The sequence below is a fragment of the Chiloscyllium plagiosum genome, chromosome 1 (assembly GCF_004010195.1).
Source record: "Chiloscyllium plagiosum isolate BGI_BamShark_2017 chromosome 1, ASM401019v2, whole genome shotgun sequence".
In the NCBI taxonomy this organism is placed as follows: Eukaryota; Metazoa; Chordata; class Chondrichthyes; order Orectolobiformes; family Hemiscylliidae; genus Chiloscyllium; species Chiloscyllium plagiosum.
This window is the reverse complement of record NC_057710.1, coordinates 15,640,716-15,659,314: the sequence shown is the minus strand read 5'-3', so window position 1 is coordinate 15,659,314 and position 18,599 is coordinate 15,640,716. Positions and strand designations below refer to the sequence as shown.

The following is an 18,599-nucleotide window of genomic DNA, read 5'->3' as shown; positions in this document are numbered from 1 at the left end:
GCCACACAGGCAGACAACAAGCAACATGAATTCGACTGGGACAACACTACCATTATAGGGCAAGCCAGACAGAGAACAGCCAGGGAATTCCTAGAGGCATGGTATTCATCCACAAACTCCATCAACAAACACATCGACCTGGACCCAATACACCAACCCCTACAGCGGACAGCTGAAACTGACAACCAGAAGCGGCAGGGACAGACCACTATAAAGACCGGAGGAAATATCAAAGAAGCGCTTCGCAGGAGGACTACCAAGCACTGATGATGTCGCCTAGCCAGGGGACGAAACGTTTGCAACAAAAACTTCCAGCTCGGCAAACAGAACCACAACAGAGGTAGTGAATTTTGAAGGTGCTGGTTGGTGTGCCAATCAAGAGGAGTGCTTAGCCCTGGGTGGTGTCAAGATTCTTGTGTGTTGTTGAACCTTCAGTCATTCAGGGAAGGGAAATGCATTTCACTGCATATTTACTTGTACTTGGTTGAAGATGGACATGTTTTGAGGAGATAAAAACAATGACTGCAGATGCTGGAAACCAGATTCTGGATTAGTGGTGCTGGAAGAGCACAGCAGTTCAGGCAGCATCCAAGGAGCAGGAAAATCGACGTTTCAGGCAGGCTCTCTGCCTTTATTCCTGATGAAGGGCTTTTGCCCGAAACGTCGATTTTGCTGCTCCTTGGATGCTGCCTGAACTGCTGTGCTCTTCCAGCACCACTGATCCAGAATCTGGTTTCCAGCATCTGCAGTCATTGTTTTTATCTCCATAATTTTAAAATGACTGTACTCAAATTATCTGCCTTACACTTTGATTGAAAAAAGAAAGAAATAAATAGTCAGCATCCCCCTATGAGAACTTCATAGCCATTTCCTACACAAGATCCAAATGTACATGAACATCCATAGGATTTTATGTTTTGGTTTTAATGAAACATGTTTGATGTGCTAATGATTTCCTAAATAACTTCCTGACATCAGTCCAAAGTTTGATTTTTGGACCAGTTTCGACTTGTGACCCATTCCCTTCACTATACCCATAATGCCTTCAGAAACAGAAATAGCAACATGCCTCATAGCCACTTACCTGGGATTCCCTGACTGATCAAGAATCTATCAATCTCACCCTTTAATATATACATGGATTCTGCCTCCACAGTTCTCTGTGTCAAGGAGTTCCAATGACACACAACCCTCTGAGAGAAGAAATTCCTCCTCATCTCAGTCTGACATTAGTGTCCTTTTATTCTGAGACTAGTAGAGATTGGTCCTAGACTCTCCCATGAGGGGAAACATCCCCTCCAACAACCCTCCCAATCTTCCTCTCAAAATGTGAATGGCTCCATTGACTCACCAGGTCTCGCACTCCATACTCATTCTCCACCTTCGTTTTGAGCTGGGCAAAGCATTCCTCCATCCGATCATGGAAAGGTTTCAGAGCCTCAGTGACCTTTTTCCCATGAACTTTAATCCCTTCCTCCAGCAATGGGATCTTCAAAGGAGAGAGCCAGAGATAAATGACAAACAGTGAATTGCACCCAGCTTCCTGTTTATTGTCCACAATTTAGAAGGTTGAAAAGAGACGATATGTTAAATTGTCCCTTTATAACCCCTAGCTAGACCACATTTACAGTCGAGAGTGTGGTGATGGAAAAGCGTAGCAGATGCAGCATCCAATGAGCAGGAGAATTGATGTTTTGGGCAAAAGCCTTTCATCAGGAATGAGACATTCCTGTCTCATTCCTGATGAATGGCTTTTGCCCAAAATGTCGACTCTCCTGCTCCTTGGATGTTGCCTGACCTGCTGTGCTTTTCCAGCACCACACTCTTGACTCTAATCTCCAGCATCTGTAGTCCTCACTTGCAAGACCATACTTACAGTACTGTGAACAGTTCTGATCTCCATAACATATAGAAATCAAATTAATGAGACATTAGAGAAGGTGCAAAAAAAATTTACTGAGAATTTTATCTTAACTTGGTAGCACCTGGACACCATTGGCTGGGCCAGCATTTATTGCCTGTCCTTTGTTGCCCTTGAGAAGGTGGTAGTGAGCTGTCCTTTTGAACCATTGCAGTCCATGTGCTGTGGGTAGACTCACATTAAAATCATGAGGGGCATGGATAGGGCAAGTAGACAAGGTCTTTTCCCTGGGGTGGGTGAGTCCAGGACGAGAGGGCATAGGTTTAAGGTGAGAGGGGAAAGATATAAAAAGGACTGAAAGGGCAACATTTTCACACAGAGGGTGGTGCGTGTATGGAATGAGCTGCCAGGAGGAAGTGGTGGAGGCTGGTACAATTCCAACATTTAAAAGGCATCTGGATGCGTATATGAATAGGAAGAGTTTAGAGGGATATGGGCCAAGTGCTGGCAAATGGGACTAAATTAGTTTAGAATATCCAGTTGGCATGGACGAGTTGAACTGAAGGGTCTGTTTCTGTGCTGTTTACCTCTATGACACTATCTCCTAAAGTGGTTCAATGATACATTTTTTTGGATGATGCTGTTGTGCTTTGCCTCAGAATGTTATTCAATACATCTTACTGTTTTTGTTTCGATTCACCTGCAGGCAGGGAAGATTTTATTCTTTCAGTCTTGTCAGTTGCTTTCAAAACTCCCCCCCCAAAACTCAAACAAATGACCCTTTAACCTTTAATAGTCCAACAAAGACCAGGCTGAATGTGTATTCCCTCCTTCATAATCAACCCTTGGAGATCGGGCACCATTCTGTGAAATCTGTGCTTTGCTCTTTACAAGGCCAATATAAAATGCGTTGATCAAACCTGCCTGGAATCATAGAACCTCTGCAGTGTAGAAAGAAGCCATTCAGCCCATCAAGTCCACACTGATCCTCCCACCCAGACTCAGCCACTCCCCACCCTAAACCTGTAACCCTGCATTTCCCACGGCTAATCCACCTAGCCTGCACACCCTTGGACACTATAGCATTGTCAATCTACCTGACCTGCACATCTTTGGACTGTGGGAGGAAACCTGAGCACCTGGAGGAAAACCATGCAGACTCGGGGAGATTGTGCAAACTTCACACAGACAGTTACCCAAGGCTGGAGTTGAACCTGGGTCCCTGGCACTGTGCTAGCCACTGAGCCACCATTCTGCCCAGGTACTGTAGAGCTGCAGCAATTTAGTCTCTGAAAGACCCACAACACCAAACTGGGTGAAAGTCACCCTTTATCCCAAGGAAGTGTCAAAATATCTCATCCTGTAGTAAAGCTCCTTCCACTTTGCATTTAAGCTCTGAAGGCTGTGAAAATTAAAAAGTTCTGCTAAATATATTCTCACTCATACATTTCCATAAATTAGAATGAAACAGTTGCATTTTTCAGGTCAATGTGAGACTGGTCAGATCCCATCGACAGTATTTTGAGAAGAAGATCCAGTTCTGGAATCCACATCGTAGGAGGGATGTGATTGCATGATTTATCTGGTTAGTGCACAAAACAATATTTTTCATTGTATTGTGGTACATGTGACAATAAATCGCATCAAATCAAAGGTTGTGGAAGGATTTGAAAACAAGGAGGAGAGTTTCAAATCAAGGCTTGGTTCATCAGAAAGCAACTGTAAATGGTCTCAGCTTTGTAGAGGACACAAAGCCGAGAAGTGTGGTGCTGGAAAAGTACATCAGGTCAGGCAGCATCCGAGGAGCAGGAGAGTCGACATTTCGGGCATAAGCCCTTCTCCTCCTCGATGCTGCCTGACCTGCTTTGCTTTTCCAGTGCCACACTTTTCGACTCTGCGCTCCAGCATCAGTAGTCCTCACTTTCTCCCAGAGGGTACAAAGTCGGTCAGTTGTTAGAGATAAATGGCCAACTCCACTGTGAACTGTGCATTAGGATTAGTGATGTTATCAAGAAACAGGGAGAAGGTGCAGAGGGGATTTGCCAGGGCTGAAACATTTCAATTAGGAAGAATGATTGAATAGACTGGAGCCGTTTTCCTTAATACAGAGGAAATTGACAGGGTGTTGACTGAGATGGAAAAAAAATGATGACAGGGTAGTCCAGAAGAAAATTTTCCACTTGATGGCAGGATCAATGACCGGGGGGCATAGATTGAAGGTAAGAGGCAGGAGGTTAAGAGGAGATGTGAGCAAAAGCTTTCTCACTCAGAAGGCGGTGGGAATCTGGAACTCCCTGTCTATAGGGGTGATAGAGGGAGAAACATTCATAACATTGAATAAGTGTTTACATGTGCCAAGGCATACATGGTGATGGGCCAAGTGATGGGAAATGGGATGTGAACACATGCTTTTGACTAGCAATGGAGTAAAGGGCCTTTTTCTGTTAGGTCATTTTCTATGACTTTATGAAACATGACCCAAGCTGTTTTAGGCAGAAGTTGGTAAAGTTCTTTGAAGTAAATTGTAGACAGAGCTGCAAGCCTTGATCTGATAACTCACATTGTTTTGTGTGCAACTTCTTCCAGACCTTGGATTCCATGCCCCTATCTCTGAATCCACCTCCAATCTCTAATCTCCAGATATCTCTGGGTCCTTAATTCTGACCTCATGCACATCCCCAAATGTACCAACTCCTCTAATGGTATTTTCCTGTCCTGCTTTGGAATTCATTCCCTGGCCCTATAGGTCACTTCTTAGCTCCCGGCAGCATGTAATCTCGTAAAAGTAAAGTTTTGGGCAAATCTGAAATTGGACAAAATCAGTTAACAAACATCAAGAAGCCTCCACAAAGAGAAATAGTGTTAAAGTTTCGAGTCAGATCTGACTGTTCATCAAGGGGCTGGAAAATTATGCTCTATTTAACGCTGTTGATGGAGGGCAGGAGGAGAGAGTGGAAAAGATAGGGATGATGTCAAATGCTCTAGCCGTATAAAGACCATCACTTTTCAGCCCAACACAAAAACAGAAGTTTCTAGAAAACCTCAGCAGGTCAGGCAGCAAGTGTGGAGAGAAATCAGAGTTAGCGCTTCAGGTCGGGTGACCCTTCTTCAGAACTGATCAGTTCTGGGAAAGGGTCACTGGACCTGAAATGTTAACTCTGATTTCTCTCGACAGATGTTGCCAGACCTGCTGAGCTTTTCCAGCAATTTCTGTTTTTGTTTCATTCACAGCATCCTCAGTTCTTTCGGTTTTTACTTTCCAGCCCACTCTGTTTCCAAAGGAAAGTCAAATTGGACTCAAAATGGTAACTTCATTCGTCTTCTACATATACACCTTGACCTGCTGAGCATCTGCTCGAATATTCCTTTGTCTGATGATTCTCCAACAGGTTTTGTTGAAAGTAATGCAGCGTCCGCAAGCAGGGGAGCAGTGGGGGGGAGTTTTTATATTTTTCTGTCATGGGATATTGGAGCAGTGCTGGCTCCACCAGCATTTGTTGTCCATCCCTAGAGGGCAGTTGAGTCAGCCATATTACTGTGAGTCACATGTAGGCCAGATCAGTGAGAACAGCACATTTCTTTCCCTATATATAGAGTATATTAGAGTGGGCATTTGTAACAATTAACGAGAATTTCAGTTTGTGACTAATTTCATATTAATCGAGTCTAAGTTCTACTAGCGGCTGTGGGTAGATTTGAACTAACCTCCTTGTATTCCTCGAATTTTTGCCTTGACCTCGGGATTGAAAATTCAGTGACATTCCCACCACAGCATACTACCTTCTCCCAAATGGTCACGGACCACAGTGAATAGGAATTGATGAGAATTGGGCAATTTGGATAAATTCCTGTTTTTTTAGGGGGTGTGTGGGGGGGGGTGTATAAAATGGGAGGCCTACCAGGCATGGATTGGAATAATTGAAGCTGACGGAACAAAGACATGGATGAGGGTTTCAGGAACAAATAATCTGAGGAAGGAAAAATGGCGTTGCTTTCTGATTCAGGTGCAAGAGTGCTGCCCCACAGGCAAACTGGACATTGAGCTCAGATATGTATTAGATATGATAGTACTACCTTGATACTGAGGGAAATCCTTGTGACATATCTAAGCTGGGACCGATGTCCCTTCATCTAGCACAGGCTCTTTGCTGTAAGAAGTCACTCTGCTCACCTGCCATGCAATGAGGTCCTTCAATTTCATTATGTTTTCCATATCTTCTGGGTGCTCGTACATATACTTTTCAGTGAAGAATGCCTAAAGGAGCAAAAATATCAATTGAAAAGTTTGTTCATCTCCTAGATGCTATCAACACCTAACTAGCATTTTATACCCATCAGTCAAAATAGCCCAGGCCTTAACTCCCTTCAGGTTGTATTTATTTTGTGAAGTAATCTTTAATTCTGATGCTACAATGACATCCCCACGAATATAACATATGTGATTTCGGCCTAATCTTTGAAACTGGTCAACATTTCTTGCATTTTATTTTTCCTCCTTCCTTTCTCCCTCACAGTGCAGACAGACAGTGAAATTCCACAGGGGTCTGTACTTGGACTGCAGCACTTTCCAGTCAATGACTCAGCTGACAGGAGTGAAGGTATGATGGCTCAGTGGTTAGCACTGCTGTCTCAAAGTGCTAGGGACCTGGGCTCAATTCCATTTTGGGTGACTGTCTGTGTGGAGTCTATATGTTCTCCCTGCCACCCAGAGCCCAAAGATGTTTTGGTTAGGTGGATTAGTGATAGGAAGTACAGGGTAGGGGACTGGGTCTGTGTGGAAAGATTGATGTCGGGTTGAATGGCATCTTTCCTCATGGTAGGGATTCCATGACGGGAAATTAACTGGGGTTTTCTGGCTAAGAGCTAAGGACAGGACGAGTGCATCACATTTTTTTTTAAAGCCCCTTTCACAGCTAGCCTTTGGAACATTTAGATCAAGCATTTACACCTGTGTTAGCACAACTAACAGGTTCGAAGCAAATATTTGAAGCTCTTCACCAGTGGGAGGTCTCTCCACACCCTTAACTTGTAATCTTTTCACCAGAAACCTTGGTCAATTTGACTTGTCCAGTCATTCTTCGAACAAATCAGGTTTGCAGCATTGTTTTCTGTTTACTACTCATACTAGAGCCCAAACATACACTAGCTGCAACACCACTTGTTCTTTCTTAAAGCAACACTATGGTATTTGGAACAGCTCTTTGCAGTCAGTGCATTTAAAGTAGAGGCACAAATTAACTCACAGCAACGGGAGATTGCAAACATCTTGTCTCGACTGCTTACACCATCCTTGGCCATTCATCAGGAGCTCCAGTGTGCTCTATTATTTTATTGACTTGATGACTACGAGCTCAGTTGCCACCATGCTCAGTCTGTACACGGTAGACACTTGCTGTTTTGTTTTTGGGGTGAGCTGACTTTATTGTGATAGGTGCAAAGTACTGCCGGAAATTTGAAATAAAAACAGATGGAGAAACTTGCTTCCAAAAATTGGACGCAAAACGTTAATTCAGATGGTGTTAGACCAGCTGAATTTTTCCAGCATTTTCGGTATTCATTTTAATGTCATTGTTGTTGCCTTTGGCAGGTTGATCATTACTTGGTGGATGTTTCATACAGAAGTGCATGATTGTGATTTAATTATTCACATGATTCACATTGCTGGCAATTCCTAACGGTCAACGACAGAGGATTCCTGTGGTACATTGATTGTGTCCCAATTCCTGAGCCAGAAAGTCTGGGTTCAAGTCTCTGCCTGCTCTAGAGGCGTGTAATGAATGCATCATAATATCTATCTGAACAGGTTATTTTTTAAAAAAATTAACCACACTGCTGTAGGTTTAGAGTCACACATAATCGCAGAGTAGGTGAGGGTGGAAAGTGCTCTCTCTGAATAACATTAGAGATCCAGATGTGTTTTTAACAATTTGATTGTTTCGTGGGTACCATGACTGGCGGCAAACTTTTATTGCAGATTTTAGTGCAATTATGTTTAAACTCCCCACCTACCTGCGGTAAGCTCTAAATCTTTATATCAGAAGTGCCAATCACCAGATTATTAATCCAGTAACTTAACTAGTAGACTGTGGGGCAAGTGATCATAGTGTTATACAGCACGGAAACAGACCCTTCGGTCCAATCTGTCCACACCAACCATGTTCCCAAACTAAACTAGTCTCACCTGCTTGTGTTTGGCCCATATCCCTCCAAACCTTTCCTATTCATGAACTGTTCCAAATGTAAACATTGTAACTGTAACACATCCAACAATTCCCCTAGCAGCTCATTCCACACATGAACCACACTCTGTCTAAAAAAAAGTTATCCCTCATGTCCTTTTTAAATCTTTCTCCTCTCACCTTCAAAATGAGCCTCCTCATGATGAACTCCCCCACCCTAGGGAAAAGACTCTTGTCATTCACCTTATCTATGCTCCTCAATATTCTGCAAACCTCTATAAGATCATCCCTCAACCTCCTACACTCCAGTGAAAAAAGTCCCAGCCTGTTTTTGTAACTCAAACCCTCCGCTGCTGGCAACATCCTCGTAATTTTTTCCTGAATCCCCTCCAGTTTAACAATATCTTTCCTATTGCAGAGTGACCAGAACTGGACACATGTTGGTGTAATGGTAATGTCACTGGACTAACAATGCAGAACTCCAGGCAAATGTTCTACAGATATGGGTTCAATTCACATCATGGCTGAAATGCGAAGTTGATAAAATTTGGAATAAAAACAGCAAATGTCATGAAATATAACATGCCTGGTCCATGAATATCCTGCCCTCCTAACTCTAGACTCACAGTCTCTGAGCAGTAGGGAAATGCTGGCCGAGCCAATGAAACCACCTTTTGTGAATGAATGAAATTTCACCAGACCATCAATCAGGCTGCGGAATACGCTAGTAGGTGCAGTGGCAGTGTCTCTATTTTGATCCAGGTTCAAGCAGATGTGCCATAACATCTCTGAACAAGTTGAGTTGAAAATATCTCTAACCGCCTGTACCTTTATGTGCAGTGGCATCTTCCTGGTTAGTGTTTTTCAACCATTCTCTATGATCAAGTACAAATACTGGCAACAAAGTGTCATCTGTGGATCAAAAGGTAGTGGGTCAAGTCCCCATACCAGAGACATGGATCTTAGCTGCCACTTCATTGCAAAGCTCATGGAGTAATGCATGAGGTTGGGATGTTCTGCCTTTCCAATCAGATTTCATGCACAGGCTCCAAGTGGTTGGAAAAGACCCCAGGACTGCATTTGGAGGGCCAAGGGTATTCTTTCCATTGCCTGCATCAACACCATTATACTCCAAAAGATAACTGTATTTAAACAGAATTCAAGTCCACACTTTTAGTGAGAGGTTCATCTCAGCTAGTAACACTCCATAAAACCCACACGCCACCAGTTATCAGCTCTCCCTATTTTTACAACCAAAGCAAACTCAACTAACTCTGAATTAATACATCCTTCACTGTTCCCTCATTCCATTAGGTCTCAGGCATTCCTTCAGACAATATTAGACAGTTACATAATTATGCTTCCCCTAACATCACTAACATGGTTGGCGTGGCGCAGGGATTGGTTATAGGAGGTATCACATATGTGACAGACAGACGGGAGGAACCACAGAGTCTTTGCCTGGACACCATTATCCCTCATACAAAAGACACAGGTTACCTGTTCAATACCACACTGATGTTTGATGGACTCTTGCTGTGCGTGAGCCAGCTATCTCACTTCCTGTATCCCAACGGACACGACACTTCAAAAACAAATATGCTGTTGGCTCAAAGGTGCTTTGGAAAATCCTGAGGGCTGGTAGGGGAGTGGGAAAAATGTCAAGACATTCTTTCCTTTTTGTAGCCACAACTCACCGTTTCATATTTGGTGAATCCACCCATGACAGCAGGGTCTACAGTCCCATTCAGAAGCATAGAGAGGGGGTTGATGGAAAGGTTAGGATCACTGTGGTGCTGGTTGATCATGGTTAATATCTTATCATTGCTGGTCTGCATCGTTTCAATGGCATTCTCCAATGGGCTAATGAAAGTCTGTGGAATACAAAAGCCACAAATTAATGCAACAAACTCAATTTTTCACACGCATACAAGCCTCACCATTATGATTAAGTGCTCAAGATTTGCTATGTTCAATCACTGTGAGAATTGCACCCCAGGCTAAACAGGTTTTATGAGGCAATTTAGCCCATCAAATCCATGGTGGCTGTCTCTACACCAATACAACCTCTTTATGGCTAGATGTTCAGCACCATCCATGACTCCTCAGGACCTGATGCAATACATATCCAAATGCAGCAAGACCTGCTAATATTCAGGTTCAGGCTGACAAAGGATTCAGAAAAGATTTCCAAGGATGTTGTCAGGGTTGGAGGGTTTGAGTGATAGGGAGAGGCTGAATAAGCTGGGGTTGTTTCCCCTGGTGCTTTGGAGGCTGAGGGGTGACCTAATAGAAGTTAATAAAATTAAGAAGGACTTGGATAGGGTAAATAGACAAGGTTTTTTCCCTGGAGTGGGGGAATTCAGAACTAGAGGGCAGAGGTTTAGGGTGAGAGGGGAAAGATATAAAAGAGACTGAAGGGGTAACATTTTTTCACACAGAGGGTGGTATGTGTATGGAATGAGCTGCCAGAGGAAGTTGTGGAGGATGGTACAATTGCAACATTTAAAAGGCATCTGGGTGGATACAAGATTAGGATGGGTTTAGAGGGATATTGCCAAATGCTGGCAAATGGGACTAGATTAGGTTAGGATATCTTGTCAGCATGGACGAGTTGGACTGAAGGGTCTACTTCTGGGCTGTACATCTCTGAGTCTAAGTGGCAAATACATTTGTGTCACACCAGCGCAAACAATGGCCATCTCCAACATGAGAGAATCCGACCGTCACTCTTTGACATTCAATGATATTAACATCCTGGGGGATGTTGACCAAAACTGAACTGAACTAAATGAATCACATGAACATTCACCTCCTGAATCCCCAAAGCTGTTCATGATCTGCAAAGCTCAAGTCAGGAGTATGGTGGAATACTGCCCATTTGTCAAGATGAGTGCAGCTCCAAAAACTCTCAAGAAATCCCGACACAATCCCAACACAAAGTTGTCCATCTACAAGGTGCACTGCAGAAATTCTCCAGGGGTCCTTAGGTAGCAGCTTCCAATATATGCTGGCCAGCCAGCAACACCCATGTCCCACAAATGAATAAAATAAAGCAATTGATCCCTGGGATGGATTTCTGAGGTTTCTGAAGATGAGATTCTGAGTAAATGGCACCTATATTTCTGGAGTTTCTAATAATGATCTCATTGAGCAAGATAAGATTCGAAAAAGGGTTAATAAGGTAGATGTTGTGAGAGTGGTTTCCACTGGTTAGCGAAGCTAATGGTGGGGACATAGTCATGGGATACAGGATGGATCACTAAAAAACTGTGCACAGGAGTGAGGGAAGGGCAGCACCAGCGGTGGTGAGTACGACTTAAACCTGGGATTTTGCAGCCTCAGGGAATGAAAGGATATAGAAGAAAGTGGGGTCGCAGCCTAAAGACAGCCATTACCATCTTAGTCAGGTGCAATAGGCTGTATTGAACAAATGGCGCATACAGCACAAGAACAGGCCCTTTGGCCCTCCAGGCCTGTGCCGAGCATCCTGCCTCAATTAAACTAAAAAACAAACCTGCTCTTATTTGATTCATTTCCCACTATTCCCTCCCTATTCATGTAACCATCCACGCCTCACAAACTTGATTGAGTTTTTTTGGGAAATAACAAAGAAAATTGATGAGGGCAGAGCGGTAGATGTGATCTATATGGACTTCAGTAAGGCATTTGACAAGGTTCCCCATGGGAGACTGATTAGCAAGGTTAGATCTCACGGAATACAGGGAGAACTAGCCATTTGGATACAGAACTGGCTCAAAGGTAGAAGACAGTGGGTGGTGGTAGAGGGTTGTTTTTCAGACTGGAGGTCTGTGACCAGTGGGGTGCCACAAGGATCAGTGCTGTGTCCACTACTTTTTGTCATTTACATAAATGATTTGGATACGAGCATAAGAGGTACAGTTAATAAGTGTGCAGATGACACCAAAATTGGAGGTGTAGTGGACAGCAAAGAGGGTTACCTCAGAGGCTGAGAAGTGGCAGATGGAGGCTAATTCAGATAAATGTGAGGTGCTGCATTTTGGGAAAGTAAATCTTAGCAGGACTTATACACTTAATGGAAAAGTCCTGGGGAGTGTTGCTGAACAAAGAGAGCTTGGAGTGCAGGTTCATAGCTCCTTGAAAGTGGAGTCGCAGGTAGATAGGATAGTGAAGAAGGTGTTTGGTATGCTTTCCTTTATTGGTCAGAGTATTGACTACAGGAGTTGGGAGGTCATGTTGCGGCTGTACAGGACATTGGTTAGGCCACTGTTGGAATATTGCGTGCAATTCTGTAATTTGAAAGGGAGAGGGTACAATCGGAAGTGACAATATTTCAGTTGAATAAAGGGAACTATGGAGCTATGAGGGGGGAGCTGGCCAAAGTTCAATGGTGCAATACCTTAGCAGGGATGATAGTGGAGGAACAATGGCAGGTATTTCTGGGTATAATGCAAAGATGCAGGATCAGTTCATTCCAAAAAGGAAGAAAGATCCTAAGAGGAGGCAGGGGTGGCCGTGGCTGACGAGGGAAGTTAAGAAACATATAAAGTCAAAAGAGAAAAAAATATAACATAGCAAAAATGAGTGGGAAAACGGAGGACTGGGAAGCTTTTAAAGAACAACAGAGGATTACTAAGAAGGAAATACAGAGGAAAAATGAGGTATGAAGTTAAACTGGCCAAAAATATAAAGGAGGATAGTAAAAGCTTTTTTAGGTATGTGAAAGGAAAAGAAAATGGTTAAGACTAAAATTGGGCCCTTGAAGACAGAAACGGGTGAATATATTATGGGGAACAAAGAAATGGCAGAAGAGTTGAATTGGTACTTCAGAGTGTGTTCACTGGGGAAGACACAAGCAATCTCCCAGAGGTAACAGTGGCTGAAGGACCTGAACTGAAGGGAATTTATATTTGCCAGGAATTGGTGTTGGAGAGACTGTTAGGTCTGAAGGTTGATAAGTCCCCGGGGCCTGATGGTCTACATCCCAGGGTACTGAAGGAGGTGACTCGAGAAATCGTGGATACGTTGGTGATTATTTTCCAGAGTTCGATAGATTCAGGATCAGTTCCTGCGGATTGGAGGGTGGCTAATGTTGTACCACTTTTTAAGAAAGGTGGGAGAGAGAAAGCAGGAAATTATAGACCAGTTAGTCTGACCTCAGTGCTGGGAGTCAATTATAAAGGATGAAATTACGACACATCTGGATAGCAGTAACAGGATAGGTCAGAGTCATCTTGGATTTATGAAGGGGAAATCATGCTTGACTAATCTTCTGGAATTTTTTGAGGATGTAACTCTGAAGATGGACAAGGGAGGTTCAGTAGATGTAGTGTAGGGGGACTTTCAGAAAGCCTTTGATAAAGTCCCACATAGGAGGTTAGTGAGCAAAATTAGGGCGCATGGTATTGGGGGCAAAATATTGACTTGAAAATTGGTTGGCTGACAGGAAACAAAGAGTAGTGATAAATGGCTCCCTTTTGGAATGGCAGGTGGTGACTAGTGGGGTACCACAGGGATCAGTGCTGGAACCGCAGCTTTTTACAATATATATTAATGATGGTATTAAAAGTAATATTAGCAAATTTGCTGATGATACAAAGCTGGGTGGCAGGGTGAAATGTGAGGAGGATGTTAGGAGATTACAGGTTGACCTGGACATGCTAGGCGAGTGGACAGATGCATGGCAGATGCAGTTTAATGTGGATAAATGTGTAGTTATCCAATTTGGTGGCAAGAACAGGAAGGCAAATTACTACCTAAATGGAGTCAAGTTAGGTAAAGGGGCAGTACAACGAGATCTAGGTGTTCTTGTACACCAGTCAATGAAGGCAAGCATGCATGTACAGCAGGTAGTGAAGAAGGCTAATGGCATACTGGCCTTCATAACAAGAGGAATTGAGTATAGAAGCAAAGAGGTTCTTTTGCAGCTGTACAGGGCCCTGGTGAGACCGCACCTGGAATATTGTGTGCAGTTTTGGTCTCCAAATTTGAGGAAAGCTGAGAGGGGATTTGATTGAGACGTTTAAGATTATTAAAGGATTGGACACTCTGGAGGCAGGAAGCATGTTTCCGCTAATGGGTGAGTCCTGAACCAGAGGACACAGTTTAAAAATAAGCGGTAGGCCATTTAGAACAGAGTTGAGGAGAAACTTCTTCACCCAGAGAGTGGTGAGTGTGTGGAATGCTCTGCCCCAGAAGGCTGTGGAGATCAAGTCTCTGGATACTTTCAAGAAAGAGTTGGATAGAGCTCTTAAGGATAGTGGAATCAAGGGTTATGGGGATAAGGCAGGAACAGGATACTGATTGAGGAATGATCAGCCATGATCATAATGAATGGTGGTGCTGGCTCAAAGGGCAGAATGGCCTACTCCTGCACCTATTGTCTATTGTCTATTGCCTTCCTATCAGAAGATGTTGTAAAACCTGAAAGGGTTCAGAAAGGATTTATAAGGATGTTGCCAGGGTTGGAGGATTTGAGCTACAGGGAGAGGCTGAACAGGTTTTGGTTGCTTTTCCTGGAGCGTCGGAGGCTGAGGGGTGACCTTATAGAGGTTTACAAAATTATGAGGGTCATGGATAGGGTAAATAGGCAAAGTCTTTTCCCTGGGGTCAGGGAGTCCAGAACTAGAGGGCATAGGTTTAGGGTGAAAGGAGAAAGATAAAAAACAGACTTACGGGGCAACTTTTTCACACAGAGGGTGGTACATGTATGGAATGAGCTGCCAGAGGAAGTTGTGGAGGCTGGTACAATTGCAACATTTAAGAGGCATTTGGATGGGTATATGAATAGGAGGGGTTTGGAGGGATATGGGCTGGGTGCTGGCAGGTGGGACTAGATTGGGTTGGGATATCTGGTCGGCGTGGACGGGTTGGACTGAAGGGTCTGTTTCCATGCTGTACATCTCTATGACTCTATGACTCTTGAATGTCACCAATCTGCCTGCTTCCACACTTCGTCTGGCAGTGCGTTCCAGACTCCTACCACTCTCTTTGTGAAAAACTTCCTTCACACATCTCTGTTCAACTTTCCCCCTCTCACCTTGAACCTGTGTCCCCGAGTAATTGAAACTTCAACCCTGGGAAAAGGCCTCTGACTATCCCCCCTATCTCCACCTCTCATAAAGTTGTAGGCCTCTATCGGGTCTTTCCAGTGAAAACAATCCTAGTTTTTTTAACCTTTCCTCACAGCCAATTCCCTTGAGACCAGGCAACATCCTGGTGAACATCCTCTGCACTCTCTCCAAAGCTTCCACATCCTTCTGTATAGTCCACTGCTGCTCCAATTCCTTGTGTTTTTGTGAAATGGACTAATTCGCAAAGTGCTTTACAGGAACAGCAATCAAATATAATTTGACATTGAACCACACCAGGGGGCTACATGGACAGGTGAGCCAATGTTTCACTAATCATTTTTAATGAGGAGAGCAATAAATATAGGGAGGCAGAAAGGTGGAAAACTTCAGAGCTTGTCATCCAGGCAGCTAAAGGCAAATCTGTCATTGGTGCAGTCATTCAAATCAGATCTGCGCAATATGCAGATTCAGAGAAGTGCAGAGATTCATGAGGATTGCAGAGATTGGAGAAGCTAGGGATGGGGAAAAGAACATGGAGTGATTTGAAAACAAGACAGAACCTTTTAAAATGGAGACAGCCTGTTGGGTCAGTGGTTAGCACTGCTACCTCACAGGAACCTAAGTGTAATCCCACCCTCAGACAATAGTCTGTGTGGAGCTTGCACATTCTCCCTGTGTCTGCATGGGTTGATTCTGGGTGCTTTGGAATGCTCCCACAGTCCAAAGATGTGTCAGTCAGTCAGTTGGATTGACCATGGTGGGATGTCCAAGCTCGGTGGATTATCCATGGGAAATGCAGGGTTTACCGGGAAAGGGGAGGTCTGGGTGGGAGGCTCTTCAGAAGGTTGAAGTGCACTTGATGGGTTGAATGGCCTGTTTCCACACTGTAGGAATTCTGTGATAGACATTCAGGGCCTAGGAGTCAGTGCACATCAGCAACCTCAGGCACAATGAGTGAACAGAATTCGATGCAGGCAAAAAGATCTCCTTTTGTATAGCAGCCTTCACTTTCTCAGGACAGAGCAAAGTGCTTCATGATCAGTTAGCAATCTTTCAAGTAATGTAGAAACATATTTCCAGATTTTGCAGTGCGACATTCAACAAAGGCATCCCCCTCTACTTTTACATTTATTTATAGTATGTGGATGTCTCTGGATGACCCCAAGCCATCAATAATTGCTCCTTGAGAAGGTAGTGGTGAGCTGCTTTCTTGAACTGCTGCAGCTTGTGTGCTGTAGGTAGACCCAGAATGCCATTAAGGAGGGAATTCCAGGATTTTGACCAAGTGACAGTGAAGGAACGGCGATATATTTCCAAGTCAGGATGGTGAGCAGTTTGCAGGTGGTGGTGTACCTGCTGCCCTTGTTCTCCTAGATGGAAGTTTGTGTGTGTTTGGAAAATGCTTTCTAATTTAATGGACCTTCTCTATAATGTTTCCAGTGCAATTATTAACAGTGGTATGTAATGCAAGTTGTTGTTTTAGTCACTGATTCTGACTACTCACCATTGACGTTTGCACAACTTCGAACCAGCGAAGAATGCCTGGCATCTTGTAGGCTGTAGTGAATGTGGTCCTCTCAATCCACATGGACTGTTGGAAAGAGAAGAGCATGGGTGCGTGATTAAATCAGTTCTGCAGTCAAACAAGTCACCGATATCTCACAGACAATGCTGAGCACCACAGGAAGAGGGGTTTCAGTTATACAGACAGGTCGAGGTTGCTAGTATTTTCACACAGTCATCAGATATGGGCATCCCCAGTGACCCTTGAAAGACTGTGAGACTGTGAGACGGTGTCAGATGAAATTTAAGAGTCAATCACATTACTGTAGCTCCTCAGTGAATCCCTACAGTGCAGACAGAGGTCAGTCAACCCATCGAGTCTCCACTGACCTTCTGAAGAGCATCCTGCCATCCCTCATCTCATCCCTGCATTTCTTATGTCTAATCCACTTAGCCACCACATCCCTGGACATTATGGACAACTTTGCATGGCTAATCCACCTAACCTGCACATCTTTGGGAGGGTTCCCAAGCAAACATGGGGAGAACGTGCAAATTCCACACAGACAGTGATCCGAGGGTTGGGATCGAATCTGGGTCCCTGGTGCTGTGAGGCGGCAGTACTAACCACTGAGCCAGAGACAGCAACTTGTAGGCACAGGTAAGAACGGCTGTTTTCTTCACCCAGAAGTGAAAGAAATAAGCTTTTACGCTAACCTGGTTGTTTCAAGGCCACTATTGCTCTGTCTGATTAATTATTTTAAGCTTTATTAATTATTTGAATTTACATTACTGCATCAAACTTAGAGTCATAGAGATGTACAGCATGGAAACAGATCCATCCATCCAACTTGTCCACGTCGACCAGATATCTCAACCCAATCTAGTCCCACCTGCCAGCACCTGGCCCATACCCTTCCAAACCCTTCCTATTCATATACCCATCCAAATGCCTCTTAAATATTGCAATTGTACCAGCCTCCACCACGTCCTCTGGCAGCTTGAGCTCTAGACTTGTGCCCTGTGAGCATTAACTCAGGCTGCTGAGTCATTCTTCCTACAATGTTGGCATTATATTATTGTCCTCTAGACCCCAGAAGGACAGCTCCAGAAATAGGGCTGGAGAGTGGGACTAGCTGGATGGCTCTTTCGGGAGCCAGTACAGACACAATGGATCGATTGGCCTCCTTCTACTTCTCAGAAGAGACTTGCAGAAATGATAAAAATCATGAAGAACCCGGACAAATTGGACAGGGAGAAATTATTCATAGAAAAGTTGGGCACCAATTGAAGGTGATTACTAAGAGACCTGGGCAACAATCACATGAGGAAAAGCTTTTGTCCATAGTGAGCACTCGGATTTGAATGCAGTGCTCGAGAGTATAGCAGAGGCACTCAAACCATGGTTCTCTAAAGGGAGGTTGACAAACCTGAAGAAAACAATTTCTGGTTCATCAGTGAAATAGCAGGAGAATGGGACGAGCCAACTAGAACCAGTGCAGATACAATGGCCTCCTTCCCATCTCGCCAACTATTTGAGAACTTTCCTTCCACCTTAGTTGCTCCATCTTTTTTTCCACGATTTCACCAAAATCTACCTCAATCCAGATTGAGCAGGAAAATGGAATTGAATCAATCCTCCGCTGCCCTGTTGCTATTAACATGAGGTCCTGGGTGGAAAGCAGAAGTATGGATCCAACTTCAGGCCTGAGGCCTACAGGAACCTGTCATTAACGAGGGACAGCTGTGCTTCTCTCCTTGACCTTATTTGAAGAGGGTGGAGCCTCTGTCCTCACAAGGACATCTGAGACCTTCAACTCAAGGCAACCTTTTGGTGTTTTCAATTGCTGGCCTTATAATTACTGAATTTCAGGCTTAAGATCAAGGATGCCCAGTGCAGAGTGTTCAGCACTCCCCTGAGTGGATAAGTGATGCCAGTACAAATGATCTTAAGGGTTGGTTAGCTCAGTTGGCTGGAAGGCTGGTTTGTGCCAGCATGGG

At 44.0% G+C, this 18,599-nt stretch overlaps 1 protein-coding gene across 1 annotated transcript in view; it reads right to left on the bottom strand.

Moving 5' to 3' along the window:
- The window catches only part of LOC122553785 (dedicator of cytokinesis protein 2-like), a 1,227,980-nt gene that overhangs the window by 16,562 nt on the left and 1,192,819 nt on the right, over positions 1–18,599 (bottom strand). Inside the window, exons 44-47 of the mRNA XM_043698147.1 lie at positions 16,600–16,686; positions 9,738–9,914; positions 6,033–6,116; positions 1,352–1,489 (exon numbers count right to left, since the gene is read on the bottom strand). Of these exons, the coding sequence (XP_043554082.1) occupies positions 1,352–1,489; positions 6,033–6,116; positions 9,738–9,914; positions 16,600–16,686 (486 nt within the window). The remainder of the gene's footprint in view (positions 1–1,351; positions 1,490–6,032; positions 6,117–9,737; positions 9,915–16,599; positions 16,687–18,599) is intronic.